General features: G+C 35.7%; 1 protein-coding gene across 1 annotated transcript; it reads left to right on the forward strand.

Annotated features, from left to right (window-relative positions):
* The first annotated feature begins 16,169 nt into the window (after positions 1–16,169).
* Positions 16,170–17,129, forward strand: LOC118853264 (olfactory receptor 8K3-like). Its single transcript, XM_036763270.1, has one exon. The coding sequence runs from the start codon at positions 16,170–16,172 to the stop codon at positions 17,127–17,129; it is 960 nt and encodes a 319-aa protein (XP_036619165.1).
* Positions 17,130–20,186: the final 3,057 nt, after the last annotated feature.

Consider the following 20,186-nt stretch of genomic DNA (forward strand, 5'->3'; position numbering starts at 1 on the left):
TTTTTTACATAAAAAGTGTACAAGGAAAAGCTTTAATAGTAGAAGGGTGAAGATGGTGGAGAAAAGCCAGGAAATTGTCTGAATTCTTCCTAGTTTCCCATAGAAACAACATTAAATTAAGCCTCTAAAAGAATTCTGGAGCCACAGAGCCTAAAAGAGAATTTTTGAAAGAATTTTCCACCTTAAATAACTTGCAGGGACAGCAGGAAAGGTCTGTCTCACTTGGGTAGAAAGGAAGCACAGCCTGGTGCAGATGAAGTCTATCATAAAAAAGAGAAAAGGACCACATGTGCACAAATATTTATAGCAGCTCTTTTTGTGGGAGCCAAGAATTAGAAATTGAGGAGATGTCTATCAGTTGGGGAATGGCTAAACAAGTTGTGGCATATGAATGCAATAGGATACTATTGTGCTATAAGAAATGATAAACAGGCAGTTTCAGAAAAATTGGAAAGACTTACCTGAAATGATGCTGAGTGAAGTGAGGAGACCAAGAACACTGTACACAGTAACAACAACCGTGTGTAATGATCAGCTATGATAGACTTACCTCTTCTCAGCAACACAATGATCCAAGAAATTCCAGAAGACTCATGATAGAAAATGATATCTGTGTGCAGAGAAAGAACTAACAGAGTCTGAAAGCATATTGAAGAATACTATTTTCATTTTTTGTTTTATTTTCCTGTTTTTACCCCTTTTGTTCTGTTTCTTCTTGCACAACATGACTAATGTGGAAATATGTTTAACATGATTATATATGTATAACCTATGTCAGATTGCTTGCTGTCTTGTGAAGGAGGAGAAAAATTGGGAAATAAAAATCTTGTAAAAGTGAATATTTAAAACTATCTTTACATGTAATTTGAAAAAAAAATATTAAGTGGGAAAAATAATAGAGACAAATGGAGGTGGGGTGATAACTGCAAAGTTTGAACATCACTATCATAATTTGTTCAAAGAAGGAAAGGACAACAAAGAACAACAACAAAAGAAGGAAGAATCTATATAGAGACTTAGTTGGGTATACAAGGAGGGGAAGGGGAGAAGACAGATGGCAAGGAGAGATAAAAAGAAAGACATTAAAGGAGCAATGGTAAGAAGCAAATCAGATGTTTAATGAGGGACACAATAAAGAGAGAGAAGGATAAACGGAATAAAATAGGAAGGAGGGAAATGAACAGCTGGTAATTGTAAGTGTGAATATAATGAACTCACCCATACAATAGAAGCAGATAGCAGAATGGATTAGAAACAAAAATCCAACAATATGTTGTTTATAAGAGACACACTTGAAACCAATAGTCACAAACAAAGTTAAAGAGCTGAAACAGAATCTATTATGCTTCAGCTGAAGATCATAGTCTCACATGTAGCAAAATAGAACTAATCAAAAGGGATAATTGGGGGAACTACATTTTTTAGAAGGTACCATAGACAATGAAGTAAAATTTACAAAAAAGTGTAGTGTTCCTCTGATAAAGGCCTCATTTCACAAATATATAGAGAACTGAGTCAAATTTATAAAAATAAGAGCTATTCCCCAATTGTTAAGTTGTCAAACGATATGGAGCAAGCAGTTTCAGAAGTAGAAATGAAAGCTATTTATAGTCATAAAAATGATCTAAATCACTACTTATCAGAGAAATGTACATTGAAATAACTTTTTGGTACTCCTCTATACATACTAGTAATGACTAGGGCTGGAAGGAATGGATTAAAGTAAGTACACTGTTGGTGGAAGTATGAACTGATCTAACCATCCTGGAGAGCAGTTTGGAACTATGACCAAAGGACTATAAAACTGAGCCTAAACTTTGACCCAGCAATACTTCCACTGGTCTGTACCCCCAAAGAGATCAAAGAAAAAGACAAAGGACTGATATGCACAAAAATATGACAGTTGTCTTTCTGGTAGCAAAGAATTAGAAATCATGGGGATGCTTATCAATTGGGGAATGGCTGAACATGTTGTGGGACATGATTGCAATAAAGCACTGTTGCGCTATGAGGAAATGACGAGGGGTTGCTTTCAGAAACAAATGTCAAGATCTATATCAAATGATGCAAAGTAAAATGAGAAGAACTGGGAGATCATTTTGAGGATAACAGCAACGTTTTAATGATAATCAACTATGCAGCTACTATGATGATGAAGAATGCTATCCACCTCTAGAGAGAAAATTGATGAACTCTGAGTACAAACTGAACTAGAATTTTCTTGCTTTAGTTTTTTTAAACTTTTTTTGGATTTATGGCTAATATGGAAATGTTTTGCATGATTTCCCATGTATAATTGATATAATTTTGCTTGCATTCTCAGTGGGATGGGGAGGAAATTTAAAGGAGGGAGAGAATTTGTAACTCAACATTTATAAAGAAAAGGATGTTAAAAATGAATAAATAAGAAAAAGATAAGCCGTGAGAACACAAAATAATTACAGAAGATAAATTATATTTGAGAATTCTACCAAGAGCCAATCAAGAAGTTTCTGAATCCAATTATAAAACTCTCTACAGAAATAAAGGTAGTTGGATAATGGGATAAATATTTGTAGCTCATGAGTGATTTAATACAATATACTAAAATTATGATACCAGAAAAATTATATTACTTATGCAATTCTTTGCCAACTAAATGAGCACCGTTATATTTTGTTGAGGTTGAAAAATAAATAATCTATTTCATGTGACAGACCAACTCAAGAATCTCAAAGATAACAATGAAAAGAAAGCTTCAAAGAAAGGAATCTATCAGTACCAGATCTCAAACTGTACTACAAACCAGTACTCATTAAAATGACATGGTATTGGTTAAGCAATAGAGATGGTTGTTAGTGAAGCCAATCAGATGTACATTATAAAGCATCAAACAATCCTGGTATCATGGTGTTGGGTAAAGATCACCATTAATGAGGAGGACTCAGGATTTGACAAGAACTACTGGACAAACTGAAAAGCAGTCTGTCAGAAACACCTTACACTGAGTCATTCTCCAGATGGATACATGACTAAGATGTAGAAGGTCACATATTGAGCAAATTGGAATACCAAGGAAGAAATTACCTTTCTGATTTATGGATGAGGCGAGAGTTCAAGTCTAATCAATCAATACATAAGGATCATATGAGAAAATGGGTGATTTTGGTTTTATAAAATTAAAAAAGGTGCTGTAGATAAAAATCTAATGTAGGTAAAATTAGAAGGAAAATAGTAACTGGGGGGAAAATCTTTGCAGGAATTTTCTCTGGTAAAGATCTTACATTCAAGATGCATAAGGAACAGATTAAAATTTTTAAGACTAAGATTAACTTTACTGTAATAGATGGTCAGAGATATGATCAGCCAGTTTTGAAAGGAAGAAATTCAAGCTATCTAAAACCATATGAAAAATGTTCTAAATCACCAATAGTTAGAGAAAACTAAATTAAAACAACTTTACAGTTATTTCCTCAGACATTTCAGACTGGCTAAAATGACACAAGAGGAAAATGACAAATTCTGGAGGGGCCATGGGCAAACCAGAATTCCAGTCACTGTGGGTAAAAGTGTAAGTTGGTTTGGCTATTATGGAAAGCAATGTGGACCTATGCCCCAATGTTATCAACTTTTGCATAATCTTTAACAGCTATTCTACTACTAGGTCTATTACCCAAAAAGATTCAAGAAATGGAAAAAATAATTGACATGCACAACGATATTTATAGAAACGTTCTTTTCATGATATCCAGAAAACTGGAACCTAAAGTGATGTCTTCTAAACAAATTGGGGAATATGAATTATTAAGATATCATTGCCCCATAAGAAGTTATAAAATATATAACATTGGAAGAGCCTGGGAATTTTTATATGAACTCAAGAAGAGCAGAGTAGAACAAGAAGAATAATTTATATAGTGACAACATCAAAGAGACAAAACTTCTCTGAAATACTTTAGAACATTGATCGAGGCCATGATAAACTAGTAAGTACAAAAGATTGAAGATGAATGACACCACAAAGCCTTTCAGAGGTGTCCTTTCAGAGGTGCAGAATAAGACATATATTTTCAGACATAGCCAATGAGAAAGTGGTTTTGTGAACCATGCAATTTTGTAAGGAGAGTTATATTTTTATTTGCTCTATTGGAAGGAGACAGGCAAAGTGAGAAACATTGATTAAAATGCTTGCAAAATTAATAATTTTATAAGAAGGAAATAATACCTTTAAAAAGTTATTGTTTTCTTGTTTATTAGTCATTTTTGTTCCCTCCAACTCTTTGTGATACCATTTGGAGTTTTCTTGGCAGAGATACTGGTATGATTTGTCATTTCCTTCTATAGTTCATTTTACAGATGAGGAAATTGAGGCAAACAGGGTTAAGTGACTTGTCCAGGGTCACACAGCTAGTAAATTTCAAATGCCAAATTTAAACTAAGGAAGATGAGTTTCCTGACTCCAAGCCTAGCACTATATCCCAATGGATGCCACCTAGCTGTCCTTAAAAAATAGTATTGGCCTAATGGAAGAGGAAGCACAAAAATTCACAGAAGAAAAGAATTCCTAAAAAAAAATCAGAATTGGTGAATTGGAAAATGAAGTAGGAAAGCTCACTCAGGAAAAAAAATACTTAAAATTTAGACTTGGGCAAGTGGAAGCTAATGACTCCATGAGACATCAATAAATTATAAAAAAAAAACATAAAAATGATAAAAATGGAAGAAAATGTAAACTATCTCATCAAAATAACAGCTGACTTGGAAAATAGATCAAGGAGAGATCATTTAAGAATTAGCAGGCTATATGAGCACCATTATCACCTTTCATTCTCTGCTCCCCCACAAAAAGAAGACAGACATCATATTTCAAGCAGCTATCAAGGAAAACTGCTGTGGTATCTTAGATTGAAAAAGTAAAGTAGAAATGGAAAGACTCTAGAAAGAAACCCCCTCAAAGAAATCCCCAAATCAAAATTTCCAACAATATTATAGCCAAATCCCAGACCTCCCAGGTCAAAGGGAAAATATTTCGAGTAGCCAGAAAGAAACAATTTGAATATCATGGAACAATAGTCAAGATCACACAAGATTTGCAGCTTCCATATTAAAGAGCAGAGGGTTTAGAACATGATATCCCAAGGGTCTAATGAGTTAGTGTTCCAAGCAAGAATAACATACCTAACAAAACTGAGTATAATCCCTCAGGAGAAAAAAAATATTATGTGGAATAGAAGACTTTCATACATTCTTGATGAAATGACCAGAGCTGAATAGAAAATCTGACATCCAAAGAAAGGACTCAAGAGAAGCATAAAAAGGTAAACATAAAAGAATAATCATAAGAGACTCAATAAAACTAAACTGTTTACATTCCTACATGGGAAGATGATATATGTAACTTCTAAAAACATTATCATTATTAGGGCAGTTAGGAGTGTACATAAGCAGAGAGCATGAGTATGCCTCAATTATGTTGGGATGATCTCCAAAAAAATGAAAAGGTAAGAAAGAAGGATATACTGTGATATGGGAGAAGGAGAAGTAGAATGAGGAAAAGTTTTCTTACATAAAAGATGCACAAGGTAAAGCATATAGAAGAGGGGGCATGGAGTGGGTGGCAGGCACTGTTTGAACTTTATTCTCTTAGGAAATGGTTGAAAGAGGACAAAAAGAGAGAGAGAAGGGTAGACAGAATAAAATAGGATGGAGGGAAATGTACAGCTAGTAATCAAAAATGTAAATTTTGAATGGAATGAGCTCATCAAAAAAAAATGGAAGTGCACTTCTGATGCCAAGATGGTGGAGTGAGGAAGGACACCTCTGAAACACCCCAAAATTCCCTCCAACAACTAGAAAATCATCTCAGAATTTACCTAGGAGCAGTGAAGCATTTTACTAGCAAGGCAGGAAAGGTCTGTCTCACTGTGTTGGAAGGGGAGTAGGATTCAACAGCAGCAGCAGCCAGCATCACAGCAGGAGGCCTGCAAAAAGGCTCCAAGCCTGGGGCAATCCACCAGTGAGGCTGCACATTCCTACAAATGAGTAGCACCCAAGGCTAGTGAGCAGTCTCTGCAATTCAGCCAGGCCCCATTGCAGCAATCCCACATCCAGCACAAGCCATCAGCAAGTCCTTGACCTCATTGTTGACCCATAGTGAAGCTCTACCTCAGAGCACCCCAACAGAGAGACACTGTTTCCATAGCAACCCAGAAGCAGAGCAGCACCCCTGGGGCAAACCAGCAACAAGATTACTCTTCCAAGGCCAGTCACCAGAAAGACTCTATTACCATAGCAACCCAGCAGCAAGGCCCCACCACTGGAGCAGGCCAATAGCTAAACCCTACACCCAGGGGAGGCCAACAGGAAGACCCCAACCCCAGTACAAGCTTACCCTCCAGTGAAGGCAAGCAACTAAGTTCTGAAGCCCATGAAATCTAGCAGTAAGACCCTGAGTTTCAAAACAAAAGAGTTAGGACAGTACAAGACTAGAGACCAATTGTCACATAAAAACCAAGTCACAAAAAGGCAGAAAGAAATGAACCAAAAAAAAAAAAACAAAACAAACGAGTATAGAAAGCTACTATGGTGAGGATCAAGGCATATACTTAGAAGAGGACAATAGTATCAAAATTGTTACATGTGAAATCTTAAAAAAATGTAATTTGATGTCAGGCCCAAAAAGAATTCCTGAAAGAGCTTAAAAAGCATTTAAAAAAGCAAATTAGAGCAGTAGAAGAAAAATTGGGGAAACAAATGAGCATAATGCAAGAGAATCATGAAAAAAGTATCAATAGTATAGGGAAAGATATAAAAAAATAGTGAAGGGAATAACTCCCTAAAAAAATCGAATTGACCAAATGGAAAAAGAAGTACAAAAGCTCACTGAAGAAACTAGTTCCTTAAAAAATAGAATTGGCCAATGGCAACTAATGTCTTTATGAGACATCATGATATAATAAAACAAAATTTAAATAAAAAACAGAAGTGTCAAATTTTTCATTGGAAAAATGGCTGACCTAGAAAATAGATCCAGGAGAGATAATATAAGAATCACTAGAGGACCTGAAAGTCATGATAAAATAATAATAATAATTTTAAAAGGCATGGACATTTTCCTAGAAATGATCAAAGAAAACTAACCTGTTATATTAAAATTAGAGGGCAAAACAGAAATTGAAAGAATCTATCCATCACCTCCTAAAAGAGATACTAAAATGAAAATTCCCAGCAACATCATAGCCAAATTTCAGAGCTCACAAATCAATGAGAAAGTAGTGCAAGCAGCCAGAAGGAAACGATTCAAACATCATGGAGCTAGAGTCAGGATTACACAAGATTTGACAGGTTCTACCTTAAAGAACCTGAGGGTTGGAATATTATGTCCCAGAAGGCAAAGGAGTAGGGATTAAAACCAAGAACAATTTACTCAGAAAAATTGAATGTAATCTTTCAGGATAAAAATTGGATATGTAATGAAATAGAGGACTTTCCATAATTCCTAATTAAAAGGCCAAAGCTGAATAGAAAATTTGACTTTCAAATACAGGACTCAGGGGAAACATAAAAAGGTAAAAACATCAACAACAAACAAAGAAACAAACAAATGAAACAGGAAAAACATAAGGAATTCTATAATGTTCTACTCTTTATATTTTAATAATATGGCAAGATAATATTTGTAACTCTTAAGAATTTTATTATTATAAGAATAATTAGAAGTATGTGTGGACAGATGATATAGATATGAGGTGACACTGATGGGATGATACCCCAAAGACAAAATAAAAGGGTGAGAAAGAAAATTGCATTGTAAGAATAAGAAGGGGGGAAATTGAATAGGATAAATTATCCCACATGAAAGAAGCTTGATAGATCTATTATAATGGTGGGGAAAATGAGAGGTTGACGAGCAAAGCTTAAATCTTACTCTCATCAAAAGTGGCTCAAAGAGAGAATAGCATGCACACTCACTTTGATACAGAAATCTATATTATCCTACAAGTAAGTAGAAAGAGATAAAAGAAGGGGGAGTGGGAACTGATAAAAAAAAAAGATTAGATTGGGGAAGACAGTGATCAGAAGCAAAACACTTGTGAATTGGGAGTAAGAGGTGAGGATAAAAAAGGGAAAATAACATGGAGGGAAATATACAGTTATCATAACTATAAATGTGAATGGGGTGAACTCACCAATAAAATGGAAGTAGATAGCAAAATGGATTAAAAACAAGAATCCTACAATATGTTGTTTATAAGAAACACATATGAAGCAGAGAGATACACAAAGGTAAACGTAAGTAGTTGGAACAGACTCTACAGTGCTTCAGCTGAAGCAAATGAAGCAAAGGTAGAAATCGTGATCTCATACAAAGCAAAAGCAAAATAGATCTAATTAAAAGAGTTAAAGAAGGAAACTATATCTTGTTGAAAGACACCATATTCAATGAAGTCTTATCAATACTAAATATATATATATATATATATGCACAAAATGGTATAGCATCTAAATTTTTGAAGAAGTTAGATGAGTCACAGGAGGAAATAGATAATAAAACTATACTAGTGGGAGACCTCAACTTTCACATTTCAGAACCAGATAAATCTAACAAAAAAAATAAACAAAAAGAAATTAAGGAGGTAAATGAAATTATGGAAAAGTTAAATATGATAGATCTCTGGAAAAATTAAATGTAAACAGAAAAGAATATATGTTTTCTTAGCAGTACATGGCATCTACACAAAAATTGGCCATGTGTTAGTGCATAAAAACCTCAAAATCCCTTTGGGGATTTTACTTGGGGCTCCAAGTAATCATCTTCACAGATTCCAAATATGCCTTTCAAGTCTGTGACTTAATGAATAAGCACAGTTTCATCACCACAAATGGCAAACCAATAACTTGTGCCTCATTTATAGATCATCTACTCCAAGTGATCTTATTCCCCAAGGCTATTTCCATGATGCATTGCCTGGCCCATGCCAGAGGGCAGTTATTGTTTGCAAGATTGCAGCTGGTTTGTATATGGGAAAGCCAAATGGGCTGCTCAATGGGGTCACTGAGAGCCACCAAAACACTACTCGTGCTATATGCAAGCTCATCCATTCACTATTCTTCCTTCATCATAGGTACCAAAATTAATATATGTGACCAGACAAGAAACAGTTCTTCAAGATGGGCTGTAGGTCATGGCAGATGGTCACCTCATTGCATCTAAATAATTAGTGGTCTTCCTGTACTGCCAACTCCATACCCAGGGACATATGGGAACTAAGGCCTTGTCATGCTATGCCCTCAGGTTTTATGCAGAGGCCCATTGTGGTACCTTTCTTGTCAACAGTCCATCTCTTTCAGGAAGAATACTGTGATAAAAGTGGGGAGACACTTCTGTGGACAATTCTACCATTTGAACTCCTACAGATTGATTTTATTGAATTACGAAAGTCTAGGGATTACAACTATGTTTTGGTAGGTAGAGGCTAATTGAGCCATTGGATAAAATCCTTCCAAATTGAACGTTCCACAACAAACATAGTAACAAGGTGTCCAATTAAGGACATTATTCTAGGATTTGGCCTGCCATGTATTATTGACTGCAGTCAAGAGCCATAGTCTACTGCAGAAATAACTAAGCAGCTTGTCAAGTGTTTTGGGATAACTTTGAGTCTGTATACCCCCTATTACCCACAATCATCAAGGGGAGTTGAGTAGCTAAATAGGGAAGTTAAGACCCTTAGGGTAAATCTATGCCAGGAAACACAACTAGAAAGGCCTGATACTTCCCCTTGTCTTGTTCCAATGTAGAAACTGCAATAGGCAGAATTGTGGGTTGTCAGGTTTTGACATTCTTCTTGGTAGGCCACCAACCACTATTCTAGGGCTGGACACTCAGAACATGAGGGTAGTCACACGGGCAAAAGATTAGATATGTGATCTCTCTGTCTAATTTTCTTTCATGGGTCTGGAAGAAGGAAGCCTGATATAAACTCTGCCTTTGGAAGAGGTGGTACATCCATTTGAGACAGTAGTCTACAGGTGGAACTGTAACTTCAAGAATATGTGTAGTCTCTAGCCCTCCTGTAAAAGACATTCTCAGGTTCTGCTCACAAGTTGTGTTGCCATCAATATTGCTGAAGAGATAGATGGACAGATGTCTTCCATGTAAATCCTATGTGACCGTGACCAATGAGATATAACCTTGAAACTAGGAAAATATTAGATAGATTCTTAATCCACAAATATAAATTTAGTAAATGATAGTAACTTTCAAAGAAAGAAGTCAAAGGGGGCATTCCAGGAAGAAAGGGCAAGTGAAAGCAGCAGTAGGAATACATGAGGAATATTCAGGATGAGCTAGGTAGAATGAGATCTAGAGAAGCTAACATTGGTTCATTGGGTCAAATTTTCACTACATATTAAATATAATCACTAATATTCCACCAGAAAAATATATTTGTACAGATAATAACTCTAATTCCCAAATTCTTTTCAAATATTTACTTGGGGAGCAGGGTGATATGGAAAGAGAGTTTAGTAATGAGTCCCTAATGTGCCTTTGTTCCCCTGGAGAAGGGACTATATAATGGAAATTTTTTTTGCTGAATTATATGAAGCTGGAGACATGTCATAAAATTTATTATTTAACAGAGGCCACCAGATGCTTCAGGAACAAGCAAAAACCCTAGCAAGATTCATGGGGCTAGGTCATATAAGCTTAGAGCACAGCTTTCTCCTCAAATGGTAAGTTGCGCTATCTCACTGTACTGGTTTCTGATTTGTTTTATTTTGCTTTGTTTTGTTTTATCATAGCAGACCAATGTTATCAAAACCAAAGTAACCTTCAATGTAATTCTCAAGTTGCCATCATGTTTCTTTCTTTCTTTTTTTTGGAGGTGAGAAGGCAGGGCAATTGGGGTTAAGCGACTTGCCCAAGGTCATACAGCTAGTAAGTGTGTCAAGTGTTTGAGGACCCATGTACTCAGGTCCTCTTGACTCCAGGCCAGTGCTCTACTCACTGTGCCACCTAGCTTCCCCAATGATTTTTCATAGATAGCCATAACTTATTCTTAGGTATGGAATGTTATTTCCATCTCCACGGTGCTGGGATGAGCCCAAGGATGGAGCACTGTTGAAATCTCTTTTCTAAGAAATAAATTATGAGCACAAAATAGAAAAAATAGCTGTTGAACTTTTATTATTTCCATCCTGAGCTTTCCCGCCTGCCCCCAACTCTATACAGATGTATGTCCCTTTGTACATTATCTGCAATTCTTATTCAACTCTTAGAAAGCTGTCTAGGATACTGAGAGTTTAACCAACTCATGATGGATCACACAGCTAATAAAAGGCAGGAAAGGAGGGATTAGAGAGGAATTCTCAGGTTTGTCCTTGCTTCATCATGAGTCACAGCAGGACTTCCTGATCATAAATTCATTTCTATCACAGTGGCTCTCAGATGACATCAGATATACAAAGGAAATAAGGAATTAGGAACAACTTTTGACTACCCAGACTCAAAGGAGAATACCCTAGGGAATCTAATAATTTTCCATTGGTTGTGGGAAGGCTATATTTGGTAGTTAAGGGGAAGAATTTTGTCTCTCAGTTTCATTTTGCCTGGGAAGCTGTCACCATGACATTGGTTTCTTTGAGTAAAACTAGTGTGATATCCCTTCCGACAGCTATGAGGAGAGGTACAGTACAGTTAAGACATGATCTAAATGGGATTTCTAATCTGGAAAAGAGTAGCTTACATTTGTGCAGTACTTTAAAGTTTGGGAAGCCTATCCCTTTGCAATTAGGTTTGTCCATTGCAGCAGGTTGGGACCTTGGGGAGGTTAAACGAAAGAATGAGACCTAACAGCTAACAATGCATACACTATTGAGATTTTATTGCATCATTTTTTAACTTAATCATGTTTTAAATGCTTAACGTAATCAGGAAAATAAGAAATTACCTGACGTTCCCTTGTTAAAGTTAGAAGTGCCATAAATGCTCACTTAGAAAGGACCATCAAGGACATATTGAGCAATTGGTGTGTGAACTCCCAATTGGTGTGTGAACTCACTTTGTTAGATATATAGTGCTTTGCATTATCCTTTGCATGGACATAAAATCAGTCATGTGATGGGAAATGTTGAGTAACTGCCTCTCTGAAAAAAAAAACTGAACACAATCCTCTTTTAAGCTTAGTCTACCTTATTAATATTTTTCCATCAATTTCATGAGTCTAGACAATCAATTAAAGAATAAATTAAGCACTTATACTTGCTGATTTCCAAAGTATAAATGTTTACACTAAAAATTTAAACATTTAATAGAGCAGCGAGGGCTGGTTTAAGCAGATCCCTCAATAAAATCTGCCTCTCATCTTTTGGCCAGATTTGATCTCAGTGGGACTAGGCAGAATACACCAAATCCCTCAAAAATAGGTCTCTGGTGGGACTTGAATTGACCACTTTTTAATTTCTCTATTTTTGCTATGAATGCACTGTGCCAAAGGATCACTTGGAAAACATAACCTTTCTGAATGTCCTTGGACTACCAGTTTCTGTTTTTGTTAATTAAAGATAGAGACTTAAAAATTCATTTTCTGGAGTATGCTTGATCTGATCACAATCATCATCACTCTAACTTCACTATTACTGAGACATTTGAGCAAAACTTAAATACATCACAATCATGCCTTTACAATGTCTTCTGGAAACCATTTTTGAATTTTGGACTCAAAATACTGCAGTCTACCACAACTCAAAATGATTTCTTTTAGATTCTTTTCAATCAATCAATAACTTACACAGTCTCAAATGCTCTCTCCCCTCACAATCAGTTGTTTGGATTCTGAATTTTAAATGCGTCTCACCTAAAGCCTCTACTTGAAGAACTCAAGGGATGGCAACCTTGCAGCCTCCCCAAATAGGTTGTTTGAGTTCTGAAGTTTGATTTTTAACATAATTTTGCTTTAATTTTACCAAAATTTGCTTTTCTGCCATTTCTATGTATTGCTCTTATTTCTACCTTGATGAGCCAAGCAGAATCAGAAAAATCTTTCTTTTTTGACAATTTTTTCAAATTTTTGAAGCTGGATGCTTTATCCAAGCCAATTCTCTGGGCTAATCATTTCCACATCCTTTACCTAATATTTACATGGTAAAGTTTCAAATATTTTTCCTATCAAAGACATTTGCTGGTTTGTCAATATGCTTCCTAAAATTGTGTGCATAGAAATGAAACAAATTTGAAGTTTCCTCATAGCAAGTGAGAGTGGAACTCTTGCTCCAATTCATTGTAAACATTATGCTTCTATTAATTTGATCTAATATTTTACTTATTTTGGAGGTATTCACATGATTACTATTCACTTATATCAAGCATAAATTTACCAAAGTTCCCAGGCAGTTTTCTCCATGGCTAAACTTGCCTTGACAAATTGCAACATGGGAGCTTAAAATTATGATTGGTTTCCTCAGAAGAGAGGGATTTGTCAGTCAATTGGTCAATTGATTTGATTAAGAACCTGCTATTGGTCAAGATCTTTGTTAATTGCTGGGGATAAAAGTCTGTTAACTTTATCTTGCTCTGTTCCCTGATGCCAGAAATACTAGTCTTTATCTCTTCAAGTTGCAGCCTCTTCTTTTCCATGATCATTTTCCAGGTGTTCCACTTCTGCATCATCTTGACCAATCTAAGGATATGCTCAGCAGAAGGGAGACAGAAAGCCTTCTTCACCTGTGCTTCTCACATGATGGCTGTCACTGTTTTCTATGTGATGCTCCTTTAAATGTACCTGCAGCTCTGGTCAAACACTTCCTTAGATATTGACCAATTGGCATCAGTGTGCTATACAGTAATGATCCTCATTGTGAATCCTAAGATCTATAGACTGAGGAACAAGGATAGGAAGGAGACTTTGAAGAGATTCCTCACCAACACTTACCAAACTTTTAAAAACACATAAAGTGACAAACAGTAAAGAAAGAGATTCACAAACTGAAGCAGGAGTTATAGTAGCATGATGAGTACAGGCATGTAAAGTACATGAGTACAGGAATGGAAGACAGTCAAGCAGTGATAAATTAGTTAAATAGAAAGAACAGAAAACAACAACAAAAAATCTCAGAACAGAGATCTAGTACCCTATCAATAGAAATATTCAATTCTAGAAGAAAGGCCATAAAGAAGCAAGCTAGGAAGAGAAAAACAAGCTGGGGTGGGAGGTGATTAGAAAAGAATGAAGAACGAAGGAAAATCAGGTCAAATTTGGAAATCAGAGAATAGTGTACCAAGAAGTTCATCTTTATCTTTTGGGAATCCTTCTGCATCCTACTAAGTATGGGTAATTATAAGATTGTACAATATTGTAGGTGGAAGAAATGGGGCTGTAAATGGAGTTTGTAGGGGGAATTGAGATTCAGCAATCTGTTTAAAACCACAATTATTCATTTTTGTTTTGTTAAAGGTATAACAATACTTATTTCATTAAATCCCCCATTGGTATGACCTGAAAAATAAATGAGATTTTACCCTCCTTCACTTAGTCAATAGGCATTTATGCCACCTAGCTGCCCAAAGCATGATATAATTTTAAACATTGAGAGTTATTATCATTAAAATTACATCAATTCAATTTAAATACAGGAATAGTGGGATGAGACAATATTTAGAAGAATCTGAGACAAAAGAGAAGATTCTTTCTTTCTAAAGCATTCATATCAAGATGAGAATAGTGAATGTGGCAGTGCTTTGGGTCAGTTTTTTCTAGGCTTTTGATACCTAAAATTCTGTACCACTCCTAACATTTGTCAGAGTTGGTTAGAGCATTGTAAGTTGACAACCCTGGGATCTACTGGATACTCAACACTGAAACTGGAAGGTCTTTGAACATACTCAGGATTATAAAACAGGATTGAGCTGATGTGAGATCTTATTAAGCAGGTGTAGACATGACAAGTAAATGGATTTCTTACTTGAAGATCACAATAAAGAACCTAAGGGCATTTCTGAAGCTTTCCACTTTTCACAGATGAGATGCTAGGCATTCTGGCTATCACTGCTCTCCCCTAAGTTATGGGGAATCACACTAAACTTTTGTTTTGAAAATGACCCAATTTTGTCAATATCTTGATCAATTTTGTCAATTATATCGACTAAGATTGATTCTTGCCTGAACACTCCCATATACTTTTTTCTTCAGGAAATGATTACAACAACGTAGAGTTTTTTCCATAACATATGAAGGATACTGGCAAAATGTGTTATCTGTAAATAGTCTTCTATTGATGACAGGAAGAAATGGAAAGATCATAACCTTACTTGCTGAGGTAAGTAAAAGGTAAGAGAGGAATAAAAGTCTCCCTTCTTCTCAAATCCTATTTTTTTTCCTTTTAATTCTAAGACTGATTCTTTAAAATATTATCTCATGAATATTCATAAACAACAATATGAAAACTTTCACATTTCCTTTGCCTTCCTGTCTTCTCAAAAGAATCAGACCATATTCATGACAGCAAGGGCCCAAGGTTATTCTCTTCCCACCTTGATATCTATAGAGACTTTGTTTCCCTGCATGTTCATATGTCAGGTGAATTACCTGAGAGGGAAATGTCTCTCTTCATCCTATAATATATTGAAACTAACACTTTTCCTTAGGGCCACTTCTGCTTTTTATGTAACGTATCTTGATATTAAGACTAAAAAATATTATGCACCCATGTTTGGAGGTTTATTTGTACTTTCATCAGGGAATTTTATTTGTTTTTTTCAAAAATCACATTCAATTATAAATTTTATCTGACTGATATCAGATATTTTCATGCAAGTATAGAAGTAAAAAAGCATATGGATACTTGAATACTAATATTGGTTGGTAGACCAATTACATTTGTGATACAAATTGTGACTCACAGTGCCATCACAAGAACAAATTTCATAAACATAGATTTTTTATCTCAATGAAAAGATAGTTATTAAAAATATCAAAATTTTGTACAGGTTCAGTTTCATCGTATAGACAGCAAAGGAATCTACCTCCAGTGCAGAAACTAAAGAGAGGTTATGGCAAATAAGGAGCTCATTCCTGAATTTCTTGATGTCACATCGAATAGTAAGTTATTTGTAAATATCCTACCAACGGAATTTCTCGTGAGTGGTGCATCCTAGATTCAAAGAGCATATCCCAGACAGCTTTCCCGGGATGGAAGAAATGGATAAGTGGAATGAAACTACATCGATTCAAGTAACTGAATTCATTCTCCTTGGCATAACAGATCATCCTGACTTGCAGATACCCCTTTTCTTTGTGTTCCTATTCATCTATGTAATCACAGCAGTGGGGAATCTGGGCTTGATTATATTGACCAAAATTGATTCTCATCTGAAAACTCCCATGTATTTTTTCCTCAGGAATCTGGCATTTATTGATCTTGGATACTCTACTGCCATTGGCCCCAAAATGTTGGTTAATTTTGTAGTGGAGAAAAATATCATCTCCTATACTGGATGTGCAACCCAGCTAGTTGTTTTCGTAACATTGATTATAAGTGAACTTTTTATGTTATCAGTGATGGCTTATGACCGCTATGTAGCCATCTGTAATCCACTGCTTTACATGGTCACCATGTCAGACAGAATGTGCTGCATCTTGGTGGTTATTCCATATCTCTACAGCTCATGTGAAGCACTGCTGACCACAATTAAGATTTTTAGTTCATCTTTTTGGAAATCTAATGTAATTAGTCATTTCTACTGTGATAGTCTTCCCCTCTTAAGTATTTTATGCAAGGATGCAAAGGATGTAGAATTAATCATTCTGAGCCTTTCTGCTTTTAATTTGATTTCCTCCCTGCTGGTTGTTCTTGTTTCATATGGACTCATTCTTGTGGCCATCCTGAGGATGAACTCTGCTGAGGGCAGACGCAAAGCCTTCTCCACCTGTGGCTCCCATCTCACTGTTGTGGTTGTGTTCTATGGAACACTGACTTTCATGTACTTGCAGCCCCATTCTAGCCACTCTTTTGATACAGACAAGGTGGCTTCTGTCTTTTATACTCTGGTCATTCCCATGCTCAACCCTTTGATCTATAGTTTGAGAAATAAGGAGGTTAAAGGTGCCTTGAAAAGAGCCCTAGAAAATCAATACAAATGTCTTCTTTGAGGTACCATATAGAGGATCCCAACTGGTTATTAGAAGTAAATATCTGACCTGTGATATTTATATGGCATGTGTAGATTTTATAGAAGAATAACCTGATCTTGTAGAGATTAAATGTGTCCTCCACCAAATACCTTTTAGTGGCAGAAGGATATAAATTTAGCCATTTTTGACACAGAGTATCAGACTCTAGGAACCAGGCCTTTTTTTTTTTCACCAGAGGATTACTGTTCTGTCTTCACCCTCATCCTCATCTAACCACATTTTTTCAAGTAGTGCATTTCTATGAGAGAAAGAAATACAATATCATATTCATGTTATGCCTGAGAAGTAAAGACTTTATGGCATATGTTTGGTGAAGGTATAAGCAGAACCCCCTGGGTAGAAGAGCAGAGATTCAATCTATATCATGGAATAAAGCAAATCTCAAATTAAATTGTAATCTTTTTCCCAAGCACCCAAATGTTTCAATACAAAGGATTCAAACAAATGTAGAGGGGAGATACAAGATGAAATAAGCATGGTTTGGTCATCAGTATTAGGTCAAGACATAAGGTACATGACATGTTATAGAACACAGGGTATCTTTTCAAACCATTCATTTTTTATGGATTTTGCTTGGACTTATGACCTTAATCTTACATGAAAGTGTGATGTTATGCTGGATTTGTAACTCCTTTTAATCTTATCCTGTTTTTGTCAGTAATAATTCCCCCATGGCCTTATATGTTCCGAAGGCATTGATGAAATAACTACCAATTTGGGGGTATATACATTGTAAGTCATCTCATAAGTCATTTCCTAAGCCCTGTACTCTATCAGGCTATAATGTTTTGAGGACATTCATATGACCTTTATCAAAAAAGAGATTTTTCATACAAATTATTTTCTCTATCCATTTTTTCACAATCAATGGAGGATAAAGATAAGAAAACTGAAGGTCAAAGAATTTAAGACACTTGCCATTGGTCACGCCTTTACAATATATCACAGGCTAGATTTTTATATGCAAGGATAGCTCAACTCAAAACATTTGGCTACTTCTACTCTGTATAGTAGAATATATTCCCCTCTTCCTTACCCCAACAGAACTAAGGGTTGATTTAGCCTTGCCCTTTTACCTGTCATTATATGCTGTCTCCAGATAGAACCACCATATGGTCAATTATTTTTGTTCATTTCAGATTCATTTTTCCAAGTGATACAGTCATAGTGCCTTGAGTGTAGAGATGCTTGTATCACTACCATTCATCATAGCATGGTGTACAAATTAGAATCTTAGTAGATGTTGATTGACTTGAACTTAAACTTAATTAGATTGGATTAAATTGAATTACGTGAAACATTTAGTGGGAAACATATTAAGCCAGACCAGGGGTTTTTAATATGGTATTACAAGTGGTCTATGAACTCAAATGATCAAAATGTATACTGCATCTTTGTTTTCACTAACTTTGGTTTCTTTGTTAATCATACGCATTATGTTTTACATTTTAGTTATTTTTTTTTCTTGTGAAGGTCTCCATAAGATTCAGTAGACTGCCAAAGGGGGGCCATGACAAAAAAAAAAAGTTTAATATCTCTGAGTTACACCTTAGGGCTAACTTGTCTAAAATGTTTTCTGTAAGAAATATCTTACTAATTAATGTTTATGTGAAAAATTTCAATAGCTTATTAAAAATCATTAAAGTTTCAGAAACTATTTGGTGGCTGAAAAACAGGTTTTAAAATCAAGCTTAGTCTTTTGGACTTTACGAGCAAGGCCTTCTCATGCCATCTAGTGTCAATCTTACTATATGGCAAGAAAAATTTTTGAAATCTGAAAATCTATAGGATTAATGAATAGGAAACAAAAAGGTGTGTGCAGGACTAAAATCCCACAGCTTTGTGACTGTCCGTTGTCAAAGTTTTCAGTATAAGCATTTACACATGATCAGAAATTTTAAAAAGTCACTGTAAATCAAGTGTTGTATTTTTATACTTAGAAAGTATAAATAATGTACTTAAAATTAAAAGTTTTGTCTGCTTTTTTCCCTTCTGGAGATTTGTATTGTTAAACATTTATCTGCACACCTTGGAAAAACTACAAAAGAGATGAGCATATAACTAGCTCCTGAGATATGGATGTGGGATATCCAGATTCCATATTTAAAACCTCATTTAAGAATACTCTGTTGGATTATGAAAACAGAATTATGATTTTGGTAAAAAGAGGAACAAAAATATTAAAGAAAATAGCAGCTCTAACTGGGCAAAGCCAAGACAACACAGCAGTGGCAGCCATCCAGTTGAACTCTCCAAACATTCTCCAAACAATTTTAATATAGCTCCTTAAATCAGATTTTAATATAGAAGGGGCAACAAAAAGCCAGATTGAGCCACACAAAGACAATTTAGGAGGTCAGCAGGAGACATCTATGATGATGGAGTTGGGGCTGCCCCAGAATGAAGCAACAGCACTTTTGGACCATGTCATTGAATGGCAGTTCTATTGCCCATTGCAGTTCTGGGTCATAGTTCCAGGGCAGAGAGTAGTACTTGTGGCTGGTCACAAGGGACAGAGAGCCTGGTCACAGTTCTATGATGGAAAGGAACACTAGTGCTTGTGGCTGCAGGAGAACAAGGGACCTGGTTACAGTTCCAAGACCAAGAGAAGTATGAGTGCAGGTGAGCAGGGACCCTTACTGAGGATCATACCACTGTGGTTCACACCACCTTGGAAACACTGAAAACCCACAGACCAGCAAAACTACCTTTGAAAATAACAAAACAAAAAATCCTGAAGCTTGGAACAATGCCTCCCCACCCTCAGCACAAATTTAAGATCAAATTGAAAGTCAAGAAATAAACTGGAAAAATGTGCAAACAAAACTTGATTGTAAAAAGCTACTATGGCAGCAGGAAAAAATAAACTAGACATAAATTCAGAAGAAGAGACCAATGTGAAAACAACTATGAGTAAAGCCTCAAGGAAAACAAAATACTAAATAAATGCAAAACCAACAAGAAATCCTGGAGAAGTTAAAGAAAGAGCTAACAGCGGAGGATTTGGAATATGAC

Source organism: Trichosurus vulpecula, chromosome 6 (genome assembly GCF_011100635.1).
Source record: "Trichosurus vulpecula isolate mTriVul1 chromosome 6, mTriVul1.pri, whole genome shotgun sequence".
NCBI lineage: Eukaryota > Metazoa > Chordata > Mammalia > Diprotodontia > Phalangeridae > Trichosurus > Trichosurus vulpecula.